Source organism: Saccostrea cucullata, unplaced genomic scaffold (assembly GCF_032062105.1).
Source record: "Saccostrea cucullata isolate Sc308-1 unplaced genomic scaffold, CSIRO_AGI_Scuc_v1 ctg135, whole genome shotgun sequence".
NCBI lineage: Eukaryota > Metazoa > Mollusca > Bivalvia > Ostreida > Ostreidae > Saccostrea > Saccostrea cuccullata.
Window position 1 is genome coordinate 505,059 of NW_026933790.1, and position 16,588 is coordinate 521,646.

General features: G+C 34.4%; 2 protein-coding genes across 4 annotated transcripts in view; one reads left to right on the top strand and one right to left on the bottom strand.

Moving 5' to 3' along the window:
* The window catches only part of LOC134239363 (uncharacterized), a 31,557-nt gene extending 15,040 nt beyond the window's left edge, over positions 1 to 16,517 (bottom strand). Inside the window, exons 1-3 of the mRNA XM_062721542.1 lie at positions 16,488 to 16,517; positions 16,270 to 16,355; positions 3,215 to 3,315 (exon numbers count right to left, since the gene is read on the bottom strand). The gene's annotated coding sequence lies outside the window, so the exon portion shown is untranslated. The remainder of the gene's footprint in view (positions 1 to 3,214; positions 3,316 to 16,269; positions 16,356 to 16,487) is intronic.
* The window catches only part of LOC134239362 (calcium uptake protein 3, mitochondrial-like), a 47,990-nt gene that overhangs the window by 9,949 nt on the left and 21,453 nt on the right, over positions 1 to 16,588 (top strand). For all 3 annotated transcript variants that reach the window (XM_062721538.1, XM_062721539.1, XM_062721540.1), the window contains exons 3-4: positions 2,463 to 2,573; positions 9,249 to 9,296. In XM_062721538.1, coding sequence (XP_062577522.1) covers positions 2,463 to 2,573; positions 9,249 to 9,296 — 159 coding nt within the window. The remainder of the gene's footprint in view (positions 1 to 2,462; positions 2,574 to 9,248; positions 9,297 to 16,588) is intronic.

Consider the following 16,588-nt stretch of genomic DNA (forward strand, 5'->3'; position numbering starts at 1 on the left):
TTTCAATTTAAATTGGCATATATCATTGAATGTAAAAGCAAACACTTTTTTTCATATCCAACATGCCTTTGTTGTGTTAATAAGCAGATCAAGGTATTTTGTTTGTTCTCCATAAAAAAAGCTTTGGCCGAACTTTATAATATGTGCACACGTTCCGCGATAAAGTCAATAAATTGTAATAATGAAGGTAAATCTGGGCTTGATGTAAAGAGGTTATTGTGTTGCTGCAAGAGATATTATTGATAAGATAATGGGTCATCTTTTGATGTTGATTACGCCTCGTTTGTAAAGTAAATCATAGAAGGTGCTTAATGGACTGTCATATAGATAGGTGCATGTCGTAAACGTAGATGTGTTGTAAACATGGAGATAACAAAGAAAAGAGGGATCTAGGGTCATTGGATTCTTCTTAAAAAGTCCTACTTAATAAGTAAATTCAATATGGAGCAGTTAGACTGTCTTTGATGAAGTTCAGGCATATTGGCACCTGTCATTTAGATGTGAACTTGGTGTTCAAATTCCCTCCCAAAAAAATCTTGACAAAACTGTAGTTATATGTGTATAGAAAGGACTTATTTATTACCAGAATGGTACTTTTGTTAGTAAATGGCCTTGGGGAGCTAAAATTTTTTGAAGCTAATAATTCTTGCATTCATTATTTAGGTTATTTCAGTATGTATGTCTTTTAGGTTAATGGTTTCTAATCATATACTTGAGCTTTTTATTTCATGACATCTCAGTCAATAAGTCTTTAAAGAACAGAAGAACATTTCTTCGATCTCAAGTTACAAGAAGAGTTCTTGGAAAAAATCTTTAAATCGCCCACCTTCCCTTAACTGACTTGTTGAGAATTTGTGATTTATTGACTGCTTACATCTTGCAGAAAGTTTATAGTTACTTTTAAACCTTTCATAAAACAATATATGATGGATTTATGTCATTGCAGTGTACTGGTAGATATATATCAATGCAAACAAGTTAGTTAATAAAGTCAACACCTTAAATAAAGAAAAAAATGCATTAAATATCATGTTAGCATGTTTAGAAATGATGGTAGAGAAACGAGGTTTTGTCCAAGTGGCATTCTGTTGAAAAGTAGATCTAGTGTTGCAACTGATATAGGGCTTGAATAAGGCTATAGGTTTACTGTTGCTCCTCCTCTTGTCGGGACATAAGCCATTGATGGGGCCGGGGTATTAGATACATTATCACAGAGGATCTGGCCTTAGGTTAGCCCTGACAATCCTAGGGTACTGATTTCATTGTGTGCTAGCTGGCACAAGTCTGCTTCAACACCCATTGTGTCGTGAGGACACTCAACAACTCTTAAAATGAAACGCAATCCATGCTTTCGCAGCAGATTTTTTGCTCATACCGGCAGACAGACTGTTGATTGTTTGACCTTGAAATATTTCTGAAGCTTGATTATTGTCATATCAAATTAATAAGAAAATTTGTGTTTGTATTTTACTTGTCCGTTTATCACAATGGATGAAGTCTCATCGTAGGTAAATGATCTGAAATATGTTGCACATTCCCATGTGCTATACATGCAATCACAATAAGTAAGTATTTCTTTGTATGTGCACTCTTGAATATTTCACTTTATCACTGTTATTTGAAGTCTTATTCAAATTCTTTTCTTTATGTGGAATTGTAATTTGAGTGCATGTTTTAGTCAGTATGACAAAGAATTTTTTGTGTGAATAAATATTAAATTCATTCCAATCCTCAAATTAAATATAGCAGAGAAGTTTTAAATTAGAAGTCTGTGGAATTCAGATATTAATATGAAAATCCACAGAGATTTTCTTTCTGCAAAATGCTATTTCAGCTAGTGCTTTTAACTTGCTGCTAAATGCAGTAAACTATTGAATGCCTTATGACAGTATTGAAATTTCTATTCCAACATGCAGTAAAAGATAGAAAAAATGATAATAAAAAATCCTTTATTTGTTATGCCCCCCTACAAAGAAGGAAGGCCAAATATAGCTTATCTTCGGTCTGTCCACCATCAGTTTCTGTTCATTTTCTTTGCAGAGATTGCACGTATTGAAATGAAATTTGTTACAGAGATTTATCATAAAAATGTATAGGTCACATAGTGATTTGGTTATGATCGGAGCATTTTGGACAGAGTTGTGCCCCTTGGATTTAGAAAAATTCCAATTATTTGCAGTTTCCGTTCATTTTCTTTGCAGAAGTCGCACATATTGAAATGAAATTTAGTATACAGATCAATCAGAAGAATATTTAGATCAAGTACTGTTTTGGGTACAATTGAGCTATTTTTTTTTACAGAGTTATGTCCTTTGGACTTAGAAAAACTCAATTTATTTGGGAGAGGGTGGCATAAGTGTTTTACAAACAACTCTTGTTTTTATTCTGGTATGATTTAAAATAGTTTTAATGTTTCTTTTTCATATTTAATTACCATTATTATTTTTTTGTCTTTGTTTTAGCAAGGATAGGAAGAGCCACCTTAACAGAGGGTGAAGTTGAGAGTTGGTTGAAGCGTACCCCTAACAGACGTTATGGCAGTACCAAGCTATTTCGCAATCTTCATGACAAAGGTATGACTGAACTCCCACATGTAATGTATGTAAACTGTAAGCTAGAAATGTGGTAGGAGGTGGAATTTAAAGAACTCCTGACCTTGTAACACTCTTATGTCCATTTGCAGTTTTTTGGGTAATTTGTGGCACAAATATTTACTTACTAACTTAAGGTATTTACCCACATACCATGAAGTAATGGGACTAAAAATTTACAGTTTATGAAAGTGAATCTGTAGGTTAAGTATTAAATTTTGATTTTCTTTTTTCCTTTGCCAGACATAAATAATAATTGAAAAATTAACACATTTGGAAGTTTTGAAGAGCAGTTTTGTTTGTATTTTTGTAAACTTGAATAAATTGTAAAAACTCAAGTTAATGTGTACCAAAACATGTTTTATCAGTTAATATGCAGACACTAGAACTTTCCCTAATTTCTTATCAGGTTCATTAGGAAAATCTGTCTTTTGAACTTGTTAAATTCTTCATTTAATTATCTCTAAACAAAAGTTTTAAAAGTTTACAGTTAAAGAAACTTTGCAGCAAAGGAGGGAGTGAGTAATCTGTGGGACCAGGCTTATACTTTGTAGTTGTAGCAGAGTTCAGGGTAATCTGAGGGAATCATTAGCACAGTTTTACTAGAAAGATAATGTACTCACTTTCTGCAGGCAGGTGTCCTAAGATCTTATGCTCATTAACTAAACTCTCTGGCTTTTCTCTCTCACTCCTATGAACTTGTGTGATTAGCAACAATCAGAATCTGTAATAAGAAATTTGGTATTAGTTGTATTTATATGAGATGATGGGATGATTTTGATGGACTTTCCAGACAGGAGTTTTACAGTCAGCAATTACTGTAGCTTTAATCGTGTAATGTTTGTGTAATCGAATTGATTTCTGAACCCATTGTGTCTCGTTACAACAGGCGGGCTCCTGAGTGGTCCATTTGACTGAGTTATGGAGTGTTGACTTTCAGCAGCCTCCCCCCACACACTGATGTCTTATTCATCACTTCTCACAGCCCACCCCCATCTGTTGATCTATGTCTCATCAGCTCCTGAATCACCCCTGAGATCTGACCCAGGACTGATTCCAAAGTCAAAAACTTTCAAATTCAATTAACGGACAGGTCGTAGCTGTCTTCTTGTCTGGTTAAAGGGTCACTTTATTGCTTTAATACATTACTTTTTTACCTCTCCCTGAGAGATGACCTTGAAGCTGTTTGTTGCTCTTTATATTATCACTGATATTGGTTAATGGAGAATTTGGCAAACTGTCTGATGTCCGCAGAAGTTAGGAAGAAGTTCAACCGATACTTAACCAAGGAAGAAATCATTTAGAGACAAGACAATTGCTAATATTGGTATCAGAGTGGAATTACAGCCTCAAAGAAAATATCAAGCTGATGTTTTAAGGTGTTAAATCTAGGATAACATGGCCAATTGCTTCAGAAGTGTATGTTCTAACTGTATACTGTTGTTAAACAACTCTGTGAGGGGTCAGTTTATATCTGCAAGGCCCCAGAGGCAAGGCCACTTCACTGACCGAGATTCACTAACCCAACTTCTAGCAGATCAGACCTGTAAATCTACAACATAATCTACAGGCTCGACTCCCCATCCCTGCTTCCCTATCTCCTTCTGTAACCCACTTCCAAACCAACACTGTCTCAGATATTTAAATTAAAATTCAAATTCCTTATTTAAGACATTTGGTAGAAAATATGTATCTTATAATAATATCATTTGTATTACTAAGGTGAAACAAAGATTTCTTTGACCAATTAAGGAATATATACCCCCTTCTGAAGGTCAAGGTTAAAACATCATATTAGCACTAGTCATGCATTCTTCATTTAGTGTGAAACATAATATGATTTTGTTAAATTAAATGTTACATGTTTATCATAAATAAGTTTCATGTTTGCTGAATGATTTAATTTGAAAATCAACTTCAATCTGTGAGTTTAAGATCACACATCAAATAAGAAAAATCATTCATATAATTCAATATATCAGCAAAGTAGAATTGAAAGTAATCACTTGATCGCTCCAGCTGCTGATTTGAAATTTTAAACAGGTTTTGTACAGATCGCCTCAATGCAGGTCTGGCAAATTGACCTAACATTTTTGGTTGGTAACGGTACAGTTTTAAAGGAATGTTTGTAATTACATTTAATTGTCTCAAATAGAAGTAAGATAAAAATATGTTTGTTAATTTGTAGGAACTTGTTTACAGATAGCACAATCAGGGACTAGGTGTGAAGGGTTGTACTGCTTAACATCCTTATCTCCCCATTGATAACCTTCTTGCTTACTTAAAGAGTTTTTTTATCACTGGAGTCTTTGATGGTGATACACCTATGGAAGGTGTATGTAAGGGAATGTGACCTTTGATTTTCTTACCTGATGTCACAGGGAAAGACAGTCATTCAGAAGTCCCTAAACAAACAGACAGACGGGGTAGTAAATCAGAGGAGAGCTACACTGACAAAGGTCAGAGTACAGGGTCAAACTCTAAAGTACACAAGGTCGGTAGGATAGCTGTGGGGACATTAACAGAATTGTTAACCATAGGTTACCTGTTTGATTCAAGTAACAGAAGAAACAGTCCGGATCAGAAGTTTATCATAAGTTACTTATTCAGGTAACAAAAGATAGTCTTGAACAAAATTGTTAACCATAAATTACCTCTTCATGTAACCTAAGAAATAGTCTTGAACAGAATTGTTAACCGTAAGTTACCTGCTTGATTCAGACGATAGGAGATATATGCAGTGGAGCAACACTTTTCATTGAAAAAAAAAATTAAGAGCACAGTTTTATTTGCATTCATCAATCAAAATTCTAAAATACACCAAGAATTTTCAGTTCATCAGGACTAGGGGCATGATAAAATGCTTTTTCAGCATTTTGCCATCAATTTTATAATTTGATGTTATTTCAGAGATGTCAATGAGTAGATGCAGACTGCACATCATCATGTTATAGAGAGACCTATCTAACGATGACAGACCTATAAAACTGTCCATCCTACATGATCAAGTTGCTTACAACATAAAACTCATTGATACATTGCAGTCACGCTAATACATAAATATCTGCATTCCAACAACTTTATGAATATTTGATTTGTAAAAATATCTACAGTACAAATTTATGGGAGAAAACAGTTAGCTTAAAAGATGACTGAAGCAGATTGACTCTCATCTAGTGTTACCAAAGAGTGTCTAACCATAACTCACAGTAGATAGTTCCAGATCAACATAGAGTAATTCAAGTGTCAAAGTAATTCAATTATAAACAATTTTCCTGAAAAATTGTCTGTTCCAGTCTAAGCCACCCAAGTAGACTGAAAGAGAGAGAGGGAGAGTAGAGTCTGTCTGTTATCCAAGTGTTGTGGCTAGAATTTCCCCTGTAAGTTTAGATAAGTTGCTTAATATATTTATATATCTTCCATTTGTCCAAGTACACATCAAAGAATCTAAGGGGCAGGTAGGTTATTGCCTGATTTATGGGATTTCTGTTGCACATGGATGTCATTAACAGGTTGCAAGAACCCCAAATACATAAATAGATGTATGTAGACTTAACACAGTGTGTGTATTATAATAATAATTGTATATATACTTCAGATTAAAGATTGTTTTATAAACAATACTACAGAGATGTGCAGATTTTTCTATATTTATGCATATCAAATTCTGATGTAAAAGCTAATTTAATTTTGCCAATAATGATCAAATTAAGCATGCAGAGCCAAATTTTTCCATTTTTCTATTTTTTTTTAATATTACAAATGAAAAATAAAAGATTTTTTTTTTAAAATTATAAAATATATGAGATAGACCTACCTTCTTGAAAAATTTAGATCCAAGTAGAAAAAAAGGAAGGTATTAAGCCTGCTTTGTGGGCAGATAAGTGGGTAAGTGATGACAGGTGACTCATTAATATCCCGACAACTAGTTAGGATGACCACCCTAATCTGTGAAAAGTCCCACCCTGTATAAGCAGAACCACATTCTATTATAAACAGACCGATAATCCACAGATAATCTACATTTTTGTTGATTGTGAAAGAATAGAATGTTTTTGTTTGGGGAACATAAAGCTGTGAGACTGGTATTATTTACCTGGCTATGAGCTGTCTGTATTTCTAAGCAGGTGCCCTCAATTGTTGATAAGCAATTAGAGTGATCTAACAATCACAGTGCCTTTTGACTGGGATGCTAATTGACATTTAATTAAAATGATAGGCATGTTGTTGTTTGTTTTCTAATAGGGTTAATTATTGTGTGGATAACAGTCTTATTGTCCACAGAGGGAAAAATATTTGCTACTTAGAAATTCAAACATTTTTACATTCCGTGTCAAATTCTTGGAAAGTTTATTTTAGACTTTATATGGCTGTTTTTGTTCTGAGTTCCCTGCCAAATATAATTTGTACATTGCATCAAATCTTGCATAATATGCTTAGTTTATTTATGATGATTGATTATGAATTTAAAAATTTTCCAAATAGATGTTTTTTTCCCCTTTTTAGATTGATTGTGGGATTTTTTTTATCAGACATGTGATGGATACATCAACAAGACTTGTCAGAAAAGTTATAATTAATAATTAACAAACTATTTCAAATAATGATTATGTATTTTTATCATTATTTTTACTGTGACATTTACAATAATTATACAATAAAGTTTATACAAAATGAAAAGTCCCCTGAAATGTGACGAGTTTTTCAACAAGTTTGATTTCGGCTGAAATTGATGAGATTATTGGCCAGATGGGTGTATTTAGTGCTCCGAATATGAGATGCAGCACCAATGATATTGAACGTGTGCACATGTAAAATAGCCATTGTCACCTTCCAAGGGATAATTCTTTGTTAACATAAACGCCACGTGGCCACTTTGTCCGGCATCTGTTGGGGTCAGGAGCGTTTAGTTTACACCAAACACCAACCAGTAATCTTAGGCTAGAGGTTTTTTGTGCTCGAGTCTCTCTGTGTCCAATCGAAACTTTTAATTCAAGCTTCAGGTGTAATTATAGTAATACGTCTTGAGGGGGAAAAAACTAGGTTTATAATTAAAGTTTTTTTATGGTACAAAACCATGGTTAATGCTCAATTAAGAATAAAAACTGCAAATATTAATAAAAAGGGATTTTGCAGGTGTAATTCATTTTGTTTGATTTATGTGAATTTGTATTAAAAATATAAATAGGATTTTTATGAATATTTACCTCTTGGATGATGTGATTACATTAAAAGAAAAAAGATAAAAGTGACTTTTAGACCAACCCATCCTGATATAAATAAACCAAGCCCTAATCATCATAGTGCAAACTTAAGAATAGCTTTCTAATCAGCCTAAATTGAAACAAGACCCTATATTGTTTATTCGCTTGCCCCTGTCTACACTTGATAGCAGACAGATAAAAGGAATTTCACTGTTTTTAAACTCGCATCAGTGTTTTAAAGCCACTGTAATTAATTTTCATTCCTGAGAATTGTGGAATTCTGTGGTAGGTATAAGCTAGAGATCGAGGGTCAATGACTAATGGTAGCATTACTGGGGACTGCTTCTCTGCCCAGAGTGGACTTAGTCAATGAGATCTTCACGTCCTCAATAATAGAAACAGTTTACCACCACAGGAATCCAGGACTGAGTGCTAGTTAATCAGATTTTAGTGGTAGAAGAATGATATTTAACTGAGCTAAACTTTTATAGGAGTGATTGTGGGGAGATGATGGAGGTAATCCGCATACTCCTTGATGTCCAGTTAAAATCAATTATCCTCCCACTTTCTCTGTCACCATAATGGCCTTGGTCCGCTGGACCTCCGTTGGGGGGTCCCTGGCCCATTGTCTCAGGTGAAGTCATCCTGAGCCCCACCATTCACCTGTTGCCAGATCAGTCTTTGATGTTAGAGAAGTTGGCCATTTGCACACAGGTAGCCATTATTTGCTGGATGGATGGTAAAATGATGCTGTCAGTTATCTTTTAGGGGACTCCGGTGAAAAAAATTGGCAATCTGCATCTTTAATAATTTGTGTTGTACTGACTGGCCGTGGAAGGTCCACACTTACTTTTGATTCATTGCAAAGCACTTTTGCATTTCTGTACTGAAGAAAGGACATATTTGTCTACTGGTCTGCTTGTTTGATCTGTCAGCCAAAGAGAATTAATTTTAAGGAAGTGAGCCAAGATTTTTTTTTATCTTTCTAAAATAGGCAGGTTTTCATCATTGGGACCACAGATGCTTCATGGCCATAGATGCATGACCATATGAAGTTTTTCCCTTACGTATTGTCAAGTTTTCTTGCAAAAAAGTCTGTTGTTCTTTGGCAGTGGCAATTCATTATGGATCAAAAACTGGTTTCAGACAGTAGCAAATGTAGAAAATGTCTCTTAATGAAGATACTGATGAATGTATCAACATTTTCTCAACACCCACTTTTGTTAATCCTTGCCAACAAATACTCGCACAAGATCAATTTCTAAAACAACTTACATGTATCAAGTTGTTTTTGTGAAGTTAACAAAAAAGATAAGGTTTTGCTTTATAATCAGATTATCTAGATAGCATAATACAGTTATCTTAACATGACCTAGCCTGTCAGTGTAATGGTTTGCTATAAGCTGCTAGCTGAATGTGCTGAAACCACTGATTCCTTCTTGTTCTTTTGTAGGTCTCATCTCCTATACTGAGTACTTGTTCCTGCTATGTGTCCTTACAAGTAAGTAGTCCAAAGACTTAAAGAAGTCCCCTACTGATCAACAACATTGAAAGTATGTTATAATCCATAAAAAGATCATATCCTTAGTTGTTTTTTTTTTAAATACCATGTACAATCTAAATATAGATAGGAAACATAACTTTAAGATCAGATAAGTACTTGTAATTAAAAGTAGTAAATGACTGTCAACCATCTGTTTATGGGTCTGTATTTATGAAAAAAAAACTGTTTGCAGAAAATTGGGAATATTAGCCAAAATATACCATCCATCACATTATAAAATGCCAGTCAATCCATGGTCATAATTACCTAATGAGGTCACATGATGCCAGTGGGTGTGGGTAAAATATGGTTCTATATAGTTAAAAGAGAAAAATGAACAAGAAAAGTGCTGGAATATTAGTATAGAGTAAGTGTATTTCATTTGAGGATGAGAAGTACTTGAGAGCATATTAGCAAAAACAGTTTTGCTTCTTGTATAAATTCATTATTGTCACATGGTCTGTGGTTGGTTATCATCTCATAAACACTGATAATCATACACAAGTTCCCGAAATACCATCCAGTTGGTCAAAGTGTGTCAAAATGTAACTTTTTATTCATTTGACAAGTTTTAAACATTCTTGCAATGTATGTTGGTAATGAAACATTTAATGACATTTTAAGAAATATTCTAAAGCAAAATTCTTCAAGCTATTTATTTTATCAATAATTCATAGATCATACTTTGAGGGGGAAAAAGAATTTGAAAGTAGTTATTTAATTATACTGGCAGGTGTGAAATCTTCATGCAGCAGAAGCAATGCCACATAAAGCTATCAGATTTCAGAAATATTCTGAGTTTAACATATAATTTAGATGTCAAAAATGTCCGCATAAGGCCAGCACATCAGTGACTCAAACTGGCATGGAGATTTGGACAAACACTATGAGAGAGAAGATATCCTAGGTGGATGCTAGTAATTTGTAAAATCAAATCAAAAAGGATCTGTCTCACTTGAATATATTCATTAACAGTGAATGTCCACACAGATTTGATTAATTGTTTGTAATTTTACATTATTTGGGGAATGTTATTGTGGTTATAGTCCCTTGAAATGAGGATTTTTCTTTCTCTGATCTCAAATTTTTGTTTTTGATGTTTCAAGTGCATATGTAAATTTTACACTTTTGAAGGACCAGGGGATGGCAAATTTTTGTCCCACTAGTAGCATCATTGTTTGGAGAAAACTGACAAAAATTGAACCACTAAATATTTGGCAACAATACAGAGGGGATTTAGAGATCAAACATGGCTGCACACACGTTAGAGTTGGGCCTGCTATTGTGATTGTGGCCGGTGATTAATTAACTGGTCCGCCTAAACAAGGTCCGTAATGGTGGTGTTTATGTATGGAGGGCAGGTGAAAAATGGCCATCTGTTGTTGGAATGGGCTCATCCCACCCAAGTTTGAGTTTCCTCCTTTCTGTCCCACACGCTTGTCTAGCAGGGGTCAGGTATTGTTAGGAGAAAGCAGCATATGGCCCCTGCATTCCGAGCCTTTATTATACCCTAGCCTTACATCAAGTGGCCACATTTTATGCAAATGGAAGCCACCTGATTGTTAGAATTTTAATCATATTAAAAATCATAATAGCATAAATGATGTGTTTTTGAGATTAAAAGTTTTTAATCTCATTTTATGTCATGCCAGGGAATTGAGTTGTTTAAATGAGTCTATTGAGGTGTCTGTTGATGAAGAGAAGGATGAGATGATAAAACACAACTGGAGCTAGCTGATTCTCTTGTATAAAAGAAAAACTGTAACTGATATGAAAAATAATCCCAATATTGAATGAAGGATGATTTTAAAAAAGAAAGTATTATCAGCTTATTGAAAATTCAAAAATGCCAATCTGTTAAGGAATATACACAAGGGGTAGCTAAAAAAAAAAAAAACAAATAAATAAATTAAGAAGCAGAAATGTTCCTACAAATTGGAATAGTGCATAGTTTAAGGTGTCTCTTAAGTCTTGTTCACCTGAGTGTTTGGAGGCAATGGTCACTGAGTCAGAGGGACAGGTGCAAGAGTGTGTCCTTAACCCAGGACAAAGGTCAACTGACCAGTCCTGGAATGCAGATGAACAGATGGAGGGGAGTTAGAGTGGTCAGCTCTGGTAACAGATACACAGAGACAAATCGTACAGTTCAGCACCACATTGTCAGGTCTTGTTTTGTTCAGGTGGAATGATTGTATTGAAGATGTTGCTTCTGAAGCCGTCCTTTAATGAATCTTTATAGTCACATTTGATTTTGTTATTTAAACCGAATGAGTTTTTTTTTTTCAAACATAATTTTACTGTTATAGTTGAAAATAACTTGTCAAAAGTAACATGTTGATAGGATTTGAGAGGCATTTGAAAAGTCTTTTACTACCCAAACAGATTAGTCTAATGTTTTTGATATCATTTAAAAGAATGGGGAAAATTTGCACATATTGTTACATCATTTTTATTTTTTTTTATTTTTGATGATGTAATAACTCCACCAATGGCATCATAAGCTTTTGTGTTCAGTATACTTGAGTTTCACTTTATTTGACCACTTGATGGCATTAGACAAGGCTATAAAAACCCTCTTTGTAATAAATATTCAAAGAGCTGGATTAAGACTGTAAGAATAGTAATTTGTAAATCAGCAAGGTAAACTTTCTCCCAACTGGCAATTGTGTTCATTAGTGAGCATCCAAATAAAGAACAAATATTAGCTGATGAAATTTTTGTCACTTGTAAGACCATTTTTACGGTCAATATACTAATTAACACACAGTGAATGTTGTCATTTGCAGATTTGTATGCAATAATTTTATAAAAATACAAAGTGACATCACTTTTATTTAAGTGTCACACATTAATTAACACTCATGAATAGACATTGAGAACCTTAACAACAAAAAAATAATCTTCAACAGTGAATTTTGTATACAGTTGGAAAGGTTATTACTGGATGTGGTATCATGACCTAAATATTAAACAGTACCTGTTCAAAAATTTTCACCTGAACTTATTTTTAGACATGACACAACCTTCTTTGTCTCCGTGCAAGATTTTTTTTTTCAGCTCCTAGTTCTGGTAATGTATTTTTGTATATAAAATCTTCTGAAGGAATTTTATTTTTCTATTGTATTACTCTCAATATAAAATAATTATCTTTTATATTAAACATTTAAATCGATTAACTGCATTCTTTGTATTGAAAATATGAGGTCAAATAACCTTCTATACCACCCTAAACATTCTTCTGTATGCAATCTATAAAGGGTGTAAAGGAGATATTCTCACTATATATCCAAATTAAAGCTATATATATATATAATTATAATGAATCAGTTAAATATTTTTCTTTAAAAAGTCAAAGCACATAAATTAACCTGTTAAGCTGACAAGGCTGTATAATTTTCGTAGAAAGTAATTGTTCTGTTTCAATATGTGAATGGACATTCCTGCCAAGAATTCTGTTGACTCTTAGGACCGTGTTCAAAGAAAAAGTCTGAGTATTTAAAAAGAGTTCTGCCGAGTACTACATATTGGCAGTAGTTGGTATTTAAACATTAAGTGCTGTATAATTTTTATTTTTTGAATATCACATGGAGAAGGTGAATTAAAGACTTTCTGTAGTCACTCTAAAGTGAGTGAAATCATCTTCATCAGCTTCAACCTAACTGTTAGGTAGACAATACTATCATGATAGCGAGCGCAGCGAGCTCAATAGACTAACGTGTACGAACGGAGGAAATTCGGGTTGAAATCTGCACATTGTTCCAAGAAATTTTTATCTCACCGCGTGAAAAAATTCCAAACTCCCAATAATCCTTCGCGGTGCATAGCAACATGGTGGCTGAAACATAGCAACAACTTACTTGAAAAAAATTACAAACAACGATTTAATGCAATCTCCATGCCACAAAACTTTCGTTTGCGTCCTTAGTCAACAGGACTTAATTTTTGACGTCATACTTTCGTCACTTAAATGGTTCGGGTATTTCTGATTTTGTTGGAAACTTCTGAAAAGTTAGGAATCTCAATCCCGATGCCTAGGAAGTGATTTCTTTTTATTCTTTTTTTCTTTTTTTAATGAATTGAGGATAGGCAGTGCAAGTAAAAGCTGAGTAAAGGTTTTTGATAGTAAATAACTGCGCTCGCCCCAACGGTCGCACCGTAGAACATATTAGTTTCATCATAAGCTACCTCACTGTAAGTCAGAGAATGCATTTAAGGCATCATCATCATTAACTAATACAACACTGTAAGCCATCATCATCAGCTTCTACCTCACTGCAAGCCAGAGGATGCTTCCAAAGTATCATCATCATAAGCTTGTGCATCAATGTAAAACAGGCATCATCATTATAAGCTTCTACCTCACTGCAAGCCAGAGGATGCTTCCAAAGCATCATCATCATAACTTTCTACTTCACTGCTTTCAAGGCATCATCACCATTAGCTAACACAATACTGTAAGCCAGACGATGCTTCCATGACAGCATCATCATAACCTTCTGCATAAATGTAAATCATCATCATCATCATCATCAAAAGCTTCTACCTCAGCCAGAGGATGCTTCTACAGCATCATCACCATAAGCTTTAACCTCACAGTAAGTCAGACAATGCCTCTGCATCATCATCATAAATTACCATGTCACTGTGAGCCAGGCAATGCTTCTAGGCAACATCATCATCATTAGCTTTCAAACATTGAGAGTCCATGCTTCCAAGGCATCCTCCTCCTCCTCATCTTCACAAGCTTCTGCCTCACTGTAATCCAGATCATGCCTTCTGACATCATAAATCATTAGCTAACATTTTAAACCAGACAATGCTTTCAAGACATCATCATCATATGCTTCCAGTCTTCCACCTCGCTGTAAGCCAGATGATGCTTCCCTGACAGCATCATCATAATTTTCCACAATAATGGAAGCCAGACAGTGCTTCTAGTGTATCATCATCATTAGCTACACAACACTGAGCCAGACAATGCTGCCATCATAGAAGTTTCATGACATCATCATCATAAGCTTCAATTTACCTCACTGTAAACCAGACAATGATTCTCAGCAGCTGTGTCTGAATTTTGATGTACAGATTTTAGAGTGCAATCACTTGTTATGTAGGGCAACTGTTTTGATTATAAGATGGTTTATTTTTAGATGGATCTAGAGATAATAGTGACTGATTTTATAGATTCAGCCTGTATATGCATGCAGTCTATAAAAATCAAGAAATGGGAAATGAGGAAATCAAAATTAATACCAGAGCACTCAGTACAGCTGCATTGAGCTTTATAGAATTAACGAATTAAAGAGGCTAGAGAGAATGAAACTTCAATAATTTTTTTCCAATCCATTGTTGAGAACTCGACATTTTGAAAAAAAAGACTTTTAATAAGTAAATTGTCTTATCAATCAAGTGTTCATGAGAACTGATTGTTAAAAAATGTTTTATAAGTAAATTGGGTTTAATTTGACCTTGGGTGGAATCTCACTTTGAACAGGGACTGTTTACTCTGATTTTGTGTCCCTTTCTCTGCAGTGAGTCATCGGTCGGCCTCTGATGATACAAGAATACTTATCTTTGTCAAACTTGTCATTTATCCTTAATATTAAAGCCTTGTTGGACACTTGGCCAGAATCCAAGCTTTTACATATTTGAGGTGGAAATTCCTTTCGATTTGAATTTCATTAATGCTTTTATTATCAAAGACACGGACAGAATTTGTATTCATCCTAACAATATCAGACTGGCAAACAGGAATGAGACTTGTGTATGAAAATTATCTACCCACCTATCTGTAGGCCTGATTTATTGTGTAAGAATGCATATCTTCTAAAAATAATTGAGATGAAAGTGACCTTTCATCAGATCTAAATTTACCTGGTGTATTAAATAAGTAAGTAAACAAGTTAATCATAAGACGACTGTAACACCTTTACAGTATTGATTGAATCAGGTTCTTATTGTCACACGGGGTTTTATGAATGAAATATTCCAAGAGATGACGACATCCAGATAGCATCAGCTTAGATTACAATCATTAACATCAAATAATTTACACCTGTAAGAGCTGTAGCTACCTGGTGGAAATCCCCACTAAGGTCAAAGGTCCTGTTCCCTCTACCTCTCTGTCATCACCCTTCTCAGGAGGGGAACTGCCTGATCACAAAAACAAGGTTTATCAAGTGAACTATCCAGGTCAATGCCACACAACCAGGCAGAAATTTTAATTGCTAATTAGTTGCAGACAATTAATTTCTATACAGTTGCTTTACGTGCTTAACAATCATGCAGGTCAATTTTGTTAGGGCTGTGAATAGACGATATTATCATCAGGGTTTAATTGCTGTGAAAGGTATGACAGAATTATACTAAACTTGTTACACTGATGCTGACAGGACAGAATAGGGGACAATAAAATCCAATTGTTACAGAGCTTGGGAACTAGGTCAGATTATTGACACACCTTTTAAAAATGTCCATTCACAGAGAGACTGACAGACAGGGTTGTTCAGTACATGTCCTATAAGCACTCTATAATGAGCACTAGATGAGGGAACACAGAATGAAAAATTAGAAAATCATGCACTTATTCTGAAGAATTTGATGAATTTTGCATTTTTTTTATTAACCTTGCATATTAAGAACAGCTTGAATGGGACATTATAAAATGAAGATAAGACCTATGTGAAATTAGCAGAAATAAAGTGCTCTTGAAATTCTATTTGATATTGAAGGTATTTTTGGTTTGTTTGAAATAGATCTTGTTAATCAGGCTTCATGGGGACAGCATTAACAAGCTAAGAGAACCTGTAATAACAACAGGCAGGAGTAAGGGGCTGCCTTCCCAGTGATTTATCAGGCACAGAACAGGTGCCTCTGTGGATTCTCCAACCCAGACTCAGATCATGTTCAGAAGGTCACAAATTGTACTTACAAATAACTCCTGACTGTACAGATTTACTGAAACCATGCTCTCCCTCCCAGAAAAAAAGGCAACAAGTTTTCATCATGGTGACTGTACTGAAGTAGATAAGAGTTTCTAATTTGTGAATGCTAGAAGTTATATATATAAGAAACAGGAGAGAAATTGATTGAGGTATAAATATGATAGACAGACGTAAAAGTGCCCAAGTGTTAAATGTAATGATTTACCTGGCTATTTCATCCGAGCTGCAAACAGCTGTCGTGCACCTTAAGGTCCCATTTTATGTCTCAGCTCTATAAATAGATCTAAGGAAAGTCCATGATATATT